This window comes from Tauraco erythrolophus, chromosome 29 (genome assembly GCF_009769465.1).
Source record: "Tauraco erythrolophus isolate bTauEry1 chromosome 29, bTauEry1.pri, whole genome shotgun sequence".
NCBI classification, from domain to species: Eukaryota; Metazoa; Chordata; class Aves; order Musophagiformes; family Musophagidae; genus Tauraco; species Tauraco erythrolophus.
In genome coordinates, this window is record NC_141493.1 from 5,440,736 (window position 1) to 5,455,935 (window position 15,200).

Sequence of the window (15,200 nt, forward strand, 5' to 3'; positions counted from 1 at the left end):
ATGTACGCTGCACACACATGTACCTGCACACACAGGCACACGTGTGCACTTCACATGTACGCTGCACACACATGTACCTGCACACACACACACGTGCACTTCACATGTACGCTGCACACACATGTACCTGCACACACACGTACCTGCACACACACACACGTGTGCACTTCACATGTACGCTGCACACACATGTACCTGCACACACACCGCGTGTAATTCACACATACGCTGCACACACATGTACCTGTACGCACACACAGGCCACGTGTGCACTTCACATGTACGCTGCACACACATATACCTGCACACACAGGCACACGTGTGCATTCACATGTACGCTGCACACACATGTACCTGCACACACACACACGTGCACTTCACAGGTAGCTGCACACACATGTACCTGCACACACACACACGTGTGCACTTCACATGTACTCTGCACACACATGTACCGGCACACACACACGCGTGTAATTCACACATACGCTGCACACACATGTACCTGTACGCACACACAGGCACACGTGTGCACTTCACACGCAGGCTGCGCGCACGTGCACCTGCACGCGCACACACACACACGCTCCGCCGCCCGCGCGCAAAGCCCCGCGCGCGCGCGCGCGCGCGCCCTTGCACACGACGTGTGCGCCCGCCGCGCGCCCGCTGGCGGGGAGGGGAGGGGAGGGGAGGGGAGGAGCAGCGCGGGCCGCCCAATAAGAGGAGGGGGGGCGTGGCCGCGCCAGCCAATAGGCGGGAAAGGGGGCGTGGCGTTCGCGCGGGGCTGGCGCTCACATGGCGCGGCGGGCGGCGGGTGAGCGGGGGTCGCGAGCGGCGGGGGGGGGGGCGGGAAAAGTTTTTTTTTGGGGGGGGGGGGGGGGGACACACACGCACCGGAGGGGTCTCGAGTGGGGGCGCCGTGCCTCAGTTTCCCAGGTTGGCACGTCTTTCTTTGCCCCCTCCTCCCCCCGCCATTTTGCCGGGGGTTTTCCTCCAAAATTGGGGGGAGAGGGAGGATTGGGGGGGGGGGTCAAGGGGGTTCTTGAGCCCTAAATTTTGGGGGGGGGGCACCCAGGGAAGGAGTTTTAGGGCCACGGCGGTGCCCGCCAGGCACCGAAATCGGCCGAACGGCCGATTTCGGTGCCTGGCGGGCACCGCCGTGGCCCAAATCCTCCCATTTGGGGGGGTGAAGCAACAATTTGGGGTGTCTCACCCCCCCACCCCAATTTTTCCTTACAGGACCCCTCCTAAAATCCAAGGCGACGCCTCAACCCCACCATGGACGACGGCCAAGAGCAGCGACAAGACCCCCAAGAGCCCACCGCCACCAAACCGGCGGTGAGTGCCGCACCGCAGCCTATTTTTTGGGGGTTTTTTGGGGGGGATATGCTAGAAACCCCCAATATTTTTTTTGGGGGGGACAAGATGGCGAGCGGCGCTTTTGCTGCATGGGAAAGTGAGGATGAGGAAGAGGAGGGTGAATTTCTGAGCGGTTTTGGGGGGGGAAATACCCAAAAAACAGGGTATTTTTGGGGAGAGAAATGAGCCCGTCACCCACGCGGCTGCTAATTTTTCTAATTAGTTTGTTTTTAATCTCAACGGAGCGCGGGGGATGGGGTTAGAAACCTCCCCCCCCCACCGCAGCGGCTTTTATTTAAAAAAAAAAAAAAAAAAGCCTCAAAATAGTTCAAGCCGTTAAAAACGCCGTGACTTAACCGCTCGGGCCAAAGAATAGAAGGAATTAAAATTAAAAAAAAATAAAAAATTAATCAAATCAAACACACAAAAAAAAAAAAAGTACTCGGAGCTGAGCAGCTGCTTTGCCCAAAAATAGCAACAAGTTTTATAACTCCGGAAAATGTAGAACAAACAAAACGAGAAACATTTTAGCTGAGAAAGGCGGCGGCGGGGGGTGGGAGGGGGGGGGAGGATGAATTTCCTGCCCGTCTGTTTTCCTGGAAGCCGTTCCTCGTGTTCTCGCGCCGTTCCAGCGCTTTGACCAACTTGGCCGGCGGCCCGGGCTGCCGGCTAACGAACCCCGAGCTCGTTAACTGCCTCTGGGTTACAAAGCAAAAGCAAAAGGGAAGGGGGGATGTTGGGTGCTTCTGCTCTGCCTCAGTTTCCCCTCAGGTTCGTTCTCATCCCCGTATCCCACAGGAGGCTCCAGGCCCGGAGGATGGTTCCGAGCAGGAGAAGCCAGTGGAAGAAGCGACAACCGGCGGTGAAAAGGAAGAGGAGGAAGCCTTCCTTGTCAGCCTCTACCAGTTCATGAAGGATCGCCACACGCCATCGAGAGGATCCCCCACCTCGGCTTCAAGCAGAGTACGTCCCCCACCGAGGGGCTACGTGCCCCATCGAGGGGTACATCCCCCCCACCAAGGGGGTATATCCCCCCACGAAGGGGGTACGTGCCCCACCAAGGGGGTACATCTCCAACCGAGGGGGTATGTGCCCCGCCGAGGGGGTAGTTGCCCCCACCAAGGGGGTACGGGCCCCAGCCGAGGGGGTACATCCCCCACCAGAGCTGCCAGTGGCCGCGGCGCCCACCGCGTCGTCATCTCGATGCCGCGATGACCCTCGGCATCTCCTCTTTGTTTCCATTTAACCCTTGGAAGATCTACAAAGCCGTGGAGAAGCTGGAGCCTACGAGCTGGTAAGCCAGGGCCCCTGGGTGCTGGGGTGGCCCCTGGGTGGCCCCCCGGGTGCCAGGGCGGGGAGGGGGGCTTACCCATCCCTCCTGCCACAGGTGACGGGGCGCCGGCTCTGGAAAAAACGTCTACGATGAGCTGGGGGGCAGCCCCGGCAGCACCAGCGCGGCCACCTGCACCCGGCGGCACTACGAGAGGTAGGGGACGAGCCGAGGGGTCCCCGCTCCGTGCCTCGGTTTCCCCTCCCGGCGCCGCTTCTCACTGCCGTCCCCCCCCGTCCCCGTCCCCCCCACCCCACCCCACAGGCTGGTCCTCCCGTACGTGCGGCATCTCAAGGGGGAGGACGACAAACCTCGGCCCCCCAGCAAGCCCCGCAAGCAGTACAAGGTCTCCAAGGGTGCCGAGACGGGCGAGAAGAGCAAGAGGGCCAAGAAGGAGAAGGGCCGGAGCAGGTGCGCGGCCCCCCCAGAGCCCGGCTAACGCGGCTCCGGTTTGGGAGCAGCCCCGGGACCCCGCCCAGCCCCCCCGCCGTGTCTGTCCCTTCCCAGGGGGAACCCGCCGGGGTGGCCGGGGAAGAGCCAGATGGATGCGGAGGGTTTGAGGGCAGCCAAAGATGGGGAGGGGGCCGTGGGAATCGGGGACCCCGGCACCCACCCCCCGAATCCCCTTCGCTTGCAGATCCCTCCGACAAGGTGAAGCCGGAGGTGGCAGCTGTCACGGAGGATGCAAGGGACACCCCGGAGCGGGGCCGGGTGGCCGAGCGATGCTCCAGCCCGGTGTCCCCGACCCCTCGGGGGGGTGTCCTGGCCCCTGCAGGACCCCACCGAAACCTACAAGCGCCTTTTCCTCCAGCTTCTACTCCAAAGGCAACCATCCCATCATGTCTCCGCTGGCCAAGAAGAAGCTACTGGCCCAGGTGAGCAAGGCAGAGTCCTTGCACTGCCACAAACGCCACTGCCCCGAGGGCTGCCGGTTGGCGAGCGGCACTGGCCCAGCCCCGAGCCCGCCCGGCCGCCCACCGGCCCCTAACCGCGATGAGCAGAGGAGCCCGGAGCCATCGGGAACTCCGGATAGAGCTCCGAGCGTCGGGAGCGAGGTGGGACCCATGGCCAGCGCATCCCCCGGTGGGAGAGACAGCCAGCCCTGCCCGCCGGCCGAGGAGGGGGAGCCGGCACCCACCGTCTTCACCGGTTTGCTTCCACGCCTACCGCAACGAGGTGCTCAAACCCGGCAGCTGCCAACCGCTCTGGGGGTATTTCTCCAGCCTGAAGGATTTTTTGGAGCCACCTTCCACCTTCCCGTCGCGAGCCGAGGAGTCGAGCAGCCCCAAGACCTGCGAGCAAAGCGGGGCAGCCGTGGAGCGGGGAGAGCCGGCGAGCGGGGCCGCCTGGGTGCCCCCCGGGGCCGGTTTCGCCCCCGCCGTGGCCAGGGGCAAGCGTGGCCGGGAGGAGGAGACGGCTTTCCGGCCCCGGCGCGAAGCTCCGCGCCGTCTCCCCCTTCATCAAGGAGGCCGACGGTGGGGACACGGGCGCCGGCTCGCCCAGGGGCCACCAAGGGCTGGCCAAACCCAAAGCGGTGGTGGCCAGCCCCGGCTACACCGCAGCGCCGGACGTTTACAAGGGAGCGATGGTGCATTTCCCGGTGAGCTTCGGCAACCCCCTGGAGCACCTCAAAAGCCAGGGGGTGCCGGTGGCGCCGGCCCTCTCCGTCAACCCCTTCATCATCCCGGCTTTCCCCAGCCCTTTGGTAGCCACCTCCACGCAGCCCTCCGACCTGTGCCGGCCGCTGGCGACCGCCCCGGGCACTACCCGGCATCCTACGAGAGCTCGCTGCGGCACCGGCTCTACCCGGCGGCAACGTGGCACCGCCAACCCACCTACGCCTCCCGCACAAGACGGCCTTTCACCGCCACGCCAAGCTGTAGCCGCTTCCATCCCGCTCCGGATCGGTCTCGTTCCCTGCGGAGAAGGAGCCGGCCGGGATGCCGCAGCGGCTGAGGCGGGCAGCGAGGCGTGTGCCGGAGCCCATCGTGGCAAGAGGGGACAATCTGGACCGTGTTGTTTTACTCTTGATCTTAGAGCTGTTTGTATCCGACACCGTTACGCCGGTGACTTAACTACCAATATCACAAGGGTTTTTTTTTTTTTATATATAATATATATATTATATATTATACACATCCATATAAAAAAAAGGGAGCAAAATGAGTTGCAGAGGTTTCTGTTTCGCCAGAGACGCCGTGCCCCGGCGGTTCCGCTGATGCGGCGAGGAGGCTGAGCCGATGGTTATTCCCGTCCCACCGTGCCCAGGACAACTCCCTGGTCCAGACCCCCGGCGGCTCACGCCACGCAATGCAATTTGGGTTTTAATTATGTTGTCTCCGGCCGGGGTTCCGGAGGGATTTTTTTTTTTAGGGGTCTGGGACTGCGGCGAGGGGCCGCCGCGTTGGGTGGCTGCCCGGAAAGTGCTTCGGCTCCTCCGACAGCCGCAGCGGCTGAGCCGGTGGCAAAGGCAGCGCCCGAAATAAAACTGGTTGGATGGTCCCGACCTGTGTCCTTGATTTCTGGGATCGGGGCAGGGTTTGGGGGGGATCCTCACCCAAAGCACGGAGCCCCAGAGGTGTTGGTGATGCCATGGGGATGGGCTGAGACCTGCCTCCGGGGCTGCCCCGATCCCGTGGGGAAGGAGATGCTTTTCGGCATCAGTTTTGGGGGAAAAGGCAACCGTTCCGTGGAGCAGCTGCGTGTCCAAGCACAAACCAGCCCAGCAACACCTCCAGGCTTTTTACCTCCGGGAGCTCCTGTCGAGTCACTGGAAATGCCTCAAAGGCTTCACGGGAGCCGCAGGACTCGCTTTTCTCGTGCCATCTGCTCTCCGCAAGTGCATCCACTCGCCACCATCCCGGGCACCTCACCACGTGCCGTAGAGCGGAAAGGGCAGAGGGATGGTGGCACTTGCTTGTCCCCGGAGCGGGTCGTGGCTTCAGGTGGAGCGGCAGCACTAAGTCAGCTTTTAAGGACCACTTCTGCTGTATCCACGGAAAGGAAAAGCTTTGGGATAGAAATTGGAATAGGAGAATTAGCCCCAGGCAGCACCGGTCACTCCAGGATGTTGAGAAGAGCAGCACCACGGACCCAACCACTGCTGGATCCTCCAGCCTGGACATCAGGGAGGGATTACACGTGCTACAGGCGGCCCCGGCTGTACCCCAAGACCTTTGCTGCCAAAACACACGCTGGTAACCCTGGATTACGAGCAAGGATGTGGCCACGGGGCTCAAGCCTTCCCAGGAAGGGCTGCCTCCGTGCCTGGGAGCAAGGGCACCGGAGGTGCCGCATCCCAAAGGGTGTCCCAGCCTTGTTACCGTTATTGCAGCGGAGAAGCTGTGACTTCCAGCCTGGAGAAGAGAGTTGAGCTGCTTAAAAACAGTGCGGGCTGACGGCAGAGCCTTGTTTTACCGGACACGCTGTGTCTGCGAGCGCCACGGATGCCAGAGCGGAGCTTAAGCTCATCCCGGCTGTTTTCCCACCGCTGTCAGCCTGGGAAGAAGGTACCACGTTTAGGCATCCCATCGGCAAACCCCGCTATGCCAGGGGTCAGCTCAGCCCCAGGGTTCAAGGTCAACCCGGACCCCTGACCTTCCCTGTGGGAAATTTTCCTGGGCTGAACGCAGGTTGCTGGCAAAGTAAAACCTTGTCCTTTATTTTTTTTTTCCATAAAACCCCAGGGAAAAGGGAAGGAAGGGTGTGGGGGGCTGACAAGCTCAGCATCCTCGAGAACGCTACTCACCATCGCGGCGGTGCGAAGTCCAGTGCAGAGGCTACAAAGACAAAGATGGTCCCAAAAAGCCGGGGACGGGATCCATGTAGCCAGGAGAGGGTAGGAAGGGACTCCCAGCATCTCCCTCCTCGCCTGACAAGCAAATACAGCCACTGGAGGGGGAAAATAGTTGTTTCTGCTCCGTTTTCGGGCTCCCTGTAACGAACACCCCCTTCTGCCGTGGCCGAGCCGTGCTAAAAACGGGATCTTCTCACGCCGCCGGCAGGATGAGGAAGTGAGGGGAGATTTCGGAAACGTGCTGCCCGCTCTCGGGGGAGCACGGGGCCGCCCCGCACAGCGGGTCTCTGCCTGCCAAGAATCCCGCTCCTCGAAAGCGGCTCAGCCCAAACGCTGCGGCCGTCGGGGACACGAGGGGCTCGGGCAAGGCAGAGGCAGAGCCAGGGTGGAAACGCTCATCCCGAGCCCCGGCAAAGCAGCCTCGATGGTGCTGAACTCAGCCTCACCTCATCATCTCGGCGTGGAGCCGTAGCGAGCGTTGGGATTATCCCAGGTAACCACAAAAAGGACTCAGGAAGTCACAGCCCTAAGCTCTGTCCTGGGAAAGCAAGTCCTAGAGCCCAGGAACAGGAGGAGCTGCCCTGCCTGCTCCCAGACCCCGCGGCACGAATCCTTCCCTGCCTGCACAAGGCCGCTTCGTCCCTCCGCACCTTCACAGCGGGAGAAAAAACAGCCCTGGACAAAAGCGGTCGAGGGCCGGGCCGCAAGCGAAGCCGCTTTCGGAAGGGACGTGCGCAATGAAGTCAGTGAAGAAAAACAGGAAAAAAAAAAAAAGTTTTATTAAACAGCAACAAAACCAGAAATACATCCCCCCCCAGTTCGTTCCAGTCTAACCAGCCCCACCCCATGCCCACAGGGCTGTTGCTCTCCCACCCCACAGCGGAGCTCGGTCTTCCCGAAGCGCCCGGTCGCAGCGAGGGGTCCCGGGGGTCCCTATGGCTTCTGGGTGAGCGTGGGCCCCGCCGTGGCGATGATGGAGGAGCTGGCCAGGCTGCTGCCCAGCGTTATGAGCGTGGTGCCAGCCCCTCCTGGCAGCACGCCCTGGGGCAGCAAGTGTCTGTTGGCCAGAGCTTCTCTGGTGTGGATGATGGTGCTCCCGTCGTCCACCACGGAGGGAACCCTCCCCAGGGTCTCCACTGCCCCCAGAGCGTGGCCGAGGGCCGCGGCGCTCTTGGTCAAGCTGACCTTCTCCCCGATGTGTCCCAGGGGTCCATCGCCCTTCATGGCGGCCAGCGTCGAGGTCAGGATGACGGTCTTGGAAGTGGTCTGCAGGACAGGTCCCACCTTCGAGTGGAGCAGGCTGCCGGGCGCTCGGGGTGCTGGCCAGGGAGGAGGTGGCAAGGTGACATTGCCAGTGGGAGTGCTGGCGGAGGAGGAGGAGGAAGGCGGCTGGATGCCTGGCAGTTTGAGGGGACAGAGGTAGCCTCGCCCATCACAGACTTGGTAAGTGCAGACAGCTTGGCATCCGACATGACGTAGAGCGTCTTCATGGGGCTGGTGGTGGTCACTGCGGAGAAGGGGAGAGCGCGGTCAGTGGCCCTGGGGACGTGGTGCCCACCCCGGGCTGCAACCCCCAGCTGCAGTGGTGGTCACGGGCTCTCAGATTGAGCAGAAAGACCTTCTCTGCTCTCCAGAGCAAGACCCCAAAACCAAACCCCAGTGCTGTCACAGCCCGGGCAAAGAAACCACAACAGCCCAACTCGGGCACCATCAGCAGCACTCCGATCCCCCAAGGAAGCCCCTCTCTTCCTTCAGTCTGATCTCCTCCCCGAAAGAGTCCCCTCCTGTTGGGACAGGATGTCAAGGTGCCTCCTCAGCCAAGCGAGCTCCACCTGGCCCCATCCTACCTGCCGAGCTGCCGCAGACCACACTGAGCTGCCACTGCTCTCGGTGGCCTGGCTCAAGGCAAGCTCTTGCTCCTCTCTGGCATCTCCAGCTCCGTCCCACCAGCAGCGCTGGGGGTGCTCAGACCCTCATCACGCTCCCCCGAGAAAGCAGCCAGAAAGACTTCAGGCTTTGTGAAACGAAGCTCTCCGTGCTCTATGGCAACAGCGGAGGTTGCATCGTGGTGGTTACCCCGTCCAGTCGGCTCCCCTCTGCACCTACAGCAGCCCAGACTGCAAGAGACAGGAGAGACACTTCCCTGGAATCTAATCCCTGCGTTTAGATGCGCTCAAGAGATGGGGAAAAAGCCCAGAGACCCGCTGCTGGTTAAAGACAATGCTGGCCAGAAAGCCCCCAACCTGGCAGCCCAAGGTTTGCCCCTGCAGTCGCCCAAGGCTACGACTCGCTCCGCTCGTCTCCCAGGAGTGGAAAGCAGGATGCCCGGGCACGCCGGGTCACCTGGCACCGTATCTCTCCGATACAGTGGCATCAAATGTGCCGTGGTGCCCTCGCACTCACCAGTGGTGACAACAACCACCGACAGAGCGCGGACCTCTCCGAAACAAAGTGCCTCAAGCGGGAGGGCACGGAGCGACGGCCGATGACTGACCGTCTGACCAAGATGGGACCATCAGCCCCACCATCCTGGGGGGAATTGGGGAGGCTGGAAGAGCAGGAGGACGGCGGGAACAGGCAACTCCAGCCACCCCGAAGCGGCACAAGCACGTGATGATGCTGTTAAGGCATCGACGACGATCGCTCCATGAAACAAAAAGAGCCTGGAAAATTTTCCGTGCTAACGCCCCTCTGCTGCTCCAGCAGCTTTCCTACAAACCAGTCCTCCCGCCGGATGCAAAACCAACCTGACCCTCCAGCGAAAGCAGATAAAAGTTCTCCACGGATCTAACTTCATCCTCTAGCTACGACGAATAACAAAAGGAACGAGAAAAACCACACAGAGGAAGACGCAATCCCAGTGCTTCTGCTCCTCCCTGTGGAGTCCCGGGAGAGAAGAGCAGAGCCCGAGGGTCTGCGGAGGGCGCTGAGCCGGGTGCGACGCCGGCAAGGAACGCCGACCGCGTGGTGAAACACAAAACGCCGCCGAGCTGCCGCGTTTGCCCTTTGGGGGAACCGGCACGGCCTCGCTGAGCTCCATCCGCCAGAGGTGGCCCGAGTGCTGCCCACCTGCTGCCCACCTGCTGCCCACCCCGCCGCTGGCTCGGGAACCGCCTGGCCTGAGGAAAACGAACGCGGAAATGCGGGCTGGGCTGGCAGCGGGGCCTTCGGTGCAGAAGCCTTTGAGGATGCAACGGGTGGCATCACCGCTTGATGTCAATTTGGCTCTTTTTTTGGAAGTTTGAGGCTGCCAGCTGGTTCTGCAATGTTTATTGAGCTGTAGTGGGGCGGGTCTGCCCTCCCCAGGTAAATAAACGCGGGCAGCGCGCGACGGGCGCCCTGAACACAAACTGCAGATAATCCCTTAGAATCATAGAATGGTTAGGGCTGGAAGGGACCTTCAAAGGTCATCTAGTCCAACCCCCCTGCAAGGAACAGGGATATCTCCAACACTATCCCTTGTGTCCGGGCTCGAGTTTAAACACCCTCCTTTTCATCAACTGCTCAAAACTGGCTGCATCGAGCCCAAACTCGTGCCAAGAAGCCACGGGGAACCTAACTTAAAGGGAAGGCTGGAAAAAAAAAAAAAAAAAAAAAAAAGAACTGACAGGCTCAAAAAGAAGCAGCGTTGGGGCAGCTGCTCCCCAAAGTGACTCCGCACACGTCAGCATGGCGCCAACCCGGCCTCCGCGCTGGCCCCCAGGCCGGCTGCCCGCGCCCCACCGCTGCCATGCGCCTCACCTAGGGGTGCTGCCGCGGCGGCGGTCAGGTGTGCCGCGGGGTCGGCGGGAGCCATCTCTGCGCCAGCCTGGGCTTTGCTGAGATCCATCTGAGACAGCAGCTTGCCAGGAGAGGCGGCACCGGGGGCGGCCAGGTTCCCAACGGCACCATCTGGAGCCTGGAAGGGTTAAAGTAAGGGAGAGCTACTGGAAGTGCCCCGCTGTCGAGGATATGCCGTCTGTGGGGGGGCTGGGATCACCCCTTGGGACCTGCACTAGCCCTCACCTGGAAAACAAATAATGACAGCAACTCTCTTCTTGCCTCCAGCCTTGCCCTCGCTCCATCAGTCATTACCAAGCTCAAGGAGAAACACATCCCGAGAGAAAAATCTCCAGTGTATTATCAAAAGCACCACTGTCGGTGCTCGGCTGAGCGCGGTACAAATTTGTTGCCTTTTTTCTGGAGAGGGATGGGATCTATCCCTGTCTCTGGCTGTCAGGGCCATCAGTCCCGCTCTCGTTCCCTCTGCAGCAATAGTGAAGGGACAGCCAGGAGCTGAATGATTCCTGCATTGTCCAGACCCGCTTGCAATGATGACGTGCTCTTACCAGCGGAACCAGTGAAAGCCCAGCTAAAACTGGGACAGCACACGCCGTCGGGAGAGATTCCCTCTTGCTTGACGAAGACGTACGAGTCCCTCTGACAAGAACCAGGTGGTTACACGGCCCCAGAGTCCACCAGATGTCTGATACTGGGACAACCGGAGAGTTAGGATTTGTATCCCAAGGCAGATGGCAGCACACCCTGGAGGGCACCGACAAGCTTCAGTGAAACACTTGGAAATTCCCTCATTTGAAGGGCTCTTCGAATGCCTCTGGGTCCGCTCCGCTTGCCTGAACCCTCTCCAGGTGCACCTGCAACCTGCTCCTGCCGAGAGCCGACGGCCTGTGCTCCGGTGCTCTCCCCAGGCACCCTCGCCGCTCCGAGCTGACATAACTCAAGCTCCAAAGCAGCTTCTCCAGCTACAAAAGCAGACACCCACCTCTTCGGTCACGCTTCTCCGCGCCAACTTGCTCACCTTCCTCCAGCACTGACAAGAATCGCTTAAGCTTCAGTCTGAGCCCCCCCCACCTGATGCTCATGCAGGTCACATCCTGCTTTTCCACGCCTCGTGCAGCAACTTAACGGCGTTCCACCAGCTATAATGAATATTTCCGCCCCTGGGAGTGGAAAGGGTCAGACTTCAGGAAGAGAAAAGTGTTACTGCCTGCTTCCAGCACATCCAGCACCAGCAGCCAGCTCTGGGCAGCGGCAAGGGCTGAGGTCAGAGCCTTCCTCCTGCCATCTGAGGCAGACCCCTGCCCAAAGCTCAACCCACGCCTCAGCGTGCCGCGGGCATCGCAGCGTACATCTTCGTGCCGCTAAGTGGAAAACAAAGAGCGTGATCCAGCACGAGCATCACTCCACACTTTATGGAGCTACTATCGGGATCTAATCAGGCTGCAGGGCGGAACATACAAAATTCAAACTGCTGTGGTGCCAGTTTCTTGAAAAGAGAAGCTGAAACTTGCTCGTATTTTCACTTCAAAGCCACCCAAACACTCTTGCTTCTTCTTACTCTGCTACTCAGGAAAAGCGTTTGCACCAAACTCCCGGGGAGATTCCTCAGCCTTCCGCCTCCCGTTTAACGCTCACGGGGGAAGGAAGAGAGTTACCCACTCGAGCGCATCTCAGCTGCTACAAGCATCGCCCCAGAGTTTAAAAAAAATAAATAAGAGTCGCAGCGCACAGCCAACGCGTGGGCTTCCCACTTCCTGCGCAGGCACAGCGGAGCCGTCAGCTGGAATTTCCAAGGGAAGCCAACCGACGACAGCTCTGGCTACTGCTGAAAGCACGAGAGCTTCACCCCCCGAGTCATCCCCCAAAGCCTTGGGTGAATTTGCTCTTTTCCAGGAAGCCCTGCTGGATTACGTAACCCCGCTGTGCCAAAGGTACGCGCGAGCTGACGTCAGGGGCTATATTTTACAAAAACACCGGCTCGTTCCATTTCCGGTGAAAACCAGCCTGCGGATGGCTTTGGAAGCAGCTCTCGCAGCCGGCCACGCCATCGGGCGCTGCCTTGAACGCACAGGCTGGGCACCGTCGGTAAAAGCCAGCGTGTCATCCAATATCCCGTTCCGAGCGCCACCACCTTAAAACGTGAACCCCGGAGTCGATCTATACCGAGTTTCCATTTATAGAACATGGAATGGTTTGGGTTGGAAGGGACCTCAAAGATCATCCAGTTCCAACCCCCTGCCATGGGCAGGGACACCCTCCACTACACAGGTTGCCCAAAGCCCCCAACCTGGCCTGAACACTTCCAGGGATGGGGCAGCCACAGCTTCTCTGGGCAACCTGTGCCAGTGTCTCACCACCCTCAATGTAAAAAATTTCTTCCTTATATCCCATTGAAATCTCCCCTCTTTCAATTTAAATCCATTGCCCCTTGTCCTGTCACTACATGCCCTTGGAAAAAGTCCCTCTCCAGCTTTCCTGTAGCCCCTTTAGGCACTGGAAAGCTGCTAGAAGATCACCCCGGAGCCTTCTCTTCTCCAGGCTGAATTCCACCCCGGGAGTTCATTTATGGCCTCTCGAAGGTAACAAAGGACGTAAAGGAAAGCACGACAGTTCTGATGGCTTCCTAAACAGCCTTCCAAGAGCACAACCAACGGCCTCCACTGTGGATGAAGAGCTTCAGACCTACGGAAGCTGCTGCTCAGGTGGGATCTGCACTGAGTGTCCCAGCTCCGGGTTTCCAGCTCTGCCTTGGGCAGCTCTAAGCGCCTAAGGCTTCAGGCTCTGTCGCGCTAACGAAGCGACTGGCAGAAACACAGGGGAGTCAAGGGAGGGAGAACGTGGATGGCTCCCGAGTCCAAGCTTTAACCAGCAGTAAACTTGGAATCTGCACGGAAACTACCAGCAACTGGGGATGCAACGCCAGCTCGAAAGTAGGACAAATTAAGGATTTATGGCTGCTGCTGCTAATACTCACCCAATTTCCACTCAAAGGCTTCACCTGGAGGTTAACGCCTCCCTAAATCTATCCCAGAGCTTCAAGCAACCTCAATCATTCTGCGCAGGCACCAGTAAGGAGCAGACGACGCTCCCAGATTCCAGTGCTGCCCACAACTCCAGCCAGCCCAGCAACCGGGACCAGAACTGCAGACCTGCATCTACAGAGCGATGATTGCTCTGCTTCCCCCACCCCAGCTCACCTGCCCGAGACCCGAGTTAGTGCCAGCAAAAGCAGGAAAATCACATGCAAGAAAAAAATTCCAACCCTGCCAATCTGGAGCGGTTTTGGCATCCTCAGCCTTCAGTGCCAGCTTCTTAATCCCTGCTGGGAACTGGAGCTGGATCCCCACCGGACCCTCCAGTCATCCGACTGCCCAAGCTGCAGCATTTCTCATTCTGGGAGCTTGTTGGTTTGTTCTTGGAACTACCTTCTCCCTGGAAATGCCTTCCTCAAATCACCACAGCCAGCATCTCCTGGAGAGTCAGCTGTACCCCTCAGCACGTACGTTGGTTGCCTGACCAACAGCCCTCCTCCTGCAACCCCTCCGTCTGTCCCGGACGCAGACCGCAGGCCCAGGCTGCCTGTTTTCTCCTACATCCCCACATCCAGGAAAGATCACAGGAGAGAGCCGAGTGCTGCACAGCGCCGGAGCCGGGACCACGGGGAAGCCACGCGAGCTCGGGTCAGCCTCGCTGGTGGCACATCGCAGCCACCGCTGACCCACCATGCTGCGCCGGGGGTCAGAGCCAACCTTTCCACCCTCATATTTACGGATCTGTCTCAAAATTGATGGGTGGTTCAGGACGGAGCCCAAGGATACACCTGCAGTAAATTCACCCCTTTTGCTCCCCTCCAGGATCAGGGTCGAGACGTCCACGTTGCAGTACCCAAGACGACTACATCCACAGAAAAAAACCACCCTCTCTGACTTGGCATCTTGTGCTTTCAACTCAACCACACCAAGGAAGCAGGAAGGCAGCCAGGATCCTTGAGACAGTACCTGGCACGTGTTGAGAGTCCAAATACTACGAGCTTTTCCTGCTGTCAGGGATTCGCTCCAAAAGGAGATCGGTATCGAACAGCTACAACCCCAGCACGCGCCCAGCGCTTCAGGTGTGGTTTCGAGAGTGTGGAAGCAGGAAAAAGCAGGAGCTGCAGGAGGAAACAGTACGTACCCCCAGCACCCACAGGGCCCAGCCTCACGTCAGGGCATGTGATGGTCGGAGCAAGCGTTTCCAAGAGGAACACAGCTCCAGACAGCACGGACAACCCACTCTCCTGCCTGAAGAGGCAGGGGATAGACACTCTACAAGCAGCTTTCCTCTTCCCACCAAAACCTGTTCCTGCCAAGAAAGCCTGGAGCTTCAGTAACAATTCCCATGCTGATGTCAGCTTTTGAAGCGCAGCCGGAGATTCCTCGGCGTGGTACCAGCGTGCTGTCGCGCACAGTCGGCCCTGCTGCTACCACACATGAAGATGAACAGGGTCCTCTCCACCACCGCCTCGTGAGGCCTCAGCAAAGCAACAAAGCTCTTCACCTCCAGGAGATGTGACCAAGAACGCTTCCCCACGACAACTCTATCTGCCCTTGACTGTGACGGTCAGGAAAAGCTCCCAAGAGCAGCAGTGGGCACTTTCTCTAGAGGAGATGCCAAAAATTACCTGAGGTGCCTGCGTCTGCATCGGCTGCTCCTCCAGCTGGGGCTGGACAGTGCCCATGGCAGCCTGGCTAAGCGTGGTGACGCGGCTGGGCTGCCCGCGCAGCGTCACGGTGATGGTCGTCGGCGCCTTCAAGCCTAGAAAACACGCGAGCGAGACGGTCCTGAGACACGGGGACTGCGGGGGCCACGTTCACCGCCCGGGGGCTGCATCAGAAGCCTCTTCCCGTTAGAGGCAGCTGCTCTGAAATTGCTGACGCACACAGCTGTCCGTAGCTG

The 15,200-nt window shown here is 59.8% G+C and overlaps 2 protein-coding genes across 2 annotated transcripts; one reads left to right on the top strand and one right to left on the bottom strand.

Moving 5' to 3' along the window:
* Window positions 1-1,278: 1,278 nt before the first annotated feature.
* ARID5A (AT-rich interaction domain 5A) lies at window positions 1,279-4,645 on the top strand. Its single transcript, XM_086628007.1, is given in 14 exon segments — window positions 1,279-1,338; window positions 2,158-2,287; window positions 2,290-2,322; window positions 2,602-2,634; window positions 2,637-2,653; window positions 2,747-2,767; window positions 2,769-2,845; window positions 2,954-3,107; window positions 3,347-3,431; window positions 3,434-3,642; window positions 3,691-3,843; window positions 3,845-3,992; window positions 4,078-4,443; window positions 4,446-4,645. Coding segments are annotated over 14 exon segments (1,686 nt in total).
* Window positions 4,646-7,351: 2,706 nt separating this feature from the next.
* On the bottom strand, window positions 7,352-15,134 carry LOC104370036 (uncharacterized). Its single transcript, XM_086628008.1, has 3 exons — window positions 15,119-15,134; window positions 14,926-15,010; window positions 7,352-7,992 (listed from the first exon to the last, which is right to left on the bottom strand). Exons 1-3 carry the CDS (start codon window positions 15,132-15,134, stop codon window positions 7,419-7,421), a joined length of 675 nt encoding a protein of 224 aa, XP_086484134.1. The 3' UTR covers window positions 7,352-7,418.
* Between the last annotated feature and the right edge of the window lie 66 nt (window positions 15,135-15,200).

What these genes read in the sequence shown, in the direction of transcription:
- LOC104370036 (XM_086628008.1), bottom strand. An exon ending in TGCAGACGCAGGCACCTCAG is followed by an intron (nt 7,993 to 14,925) that starts GTAATTTTTGGC and finishes CCTTCTCCGCAG; the next exon opens with TGACCACCACCAGCCCCATG.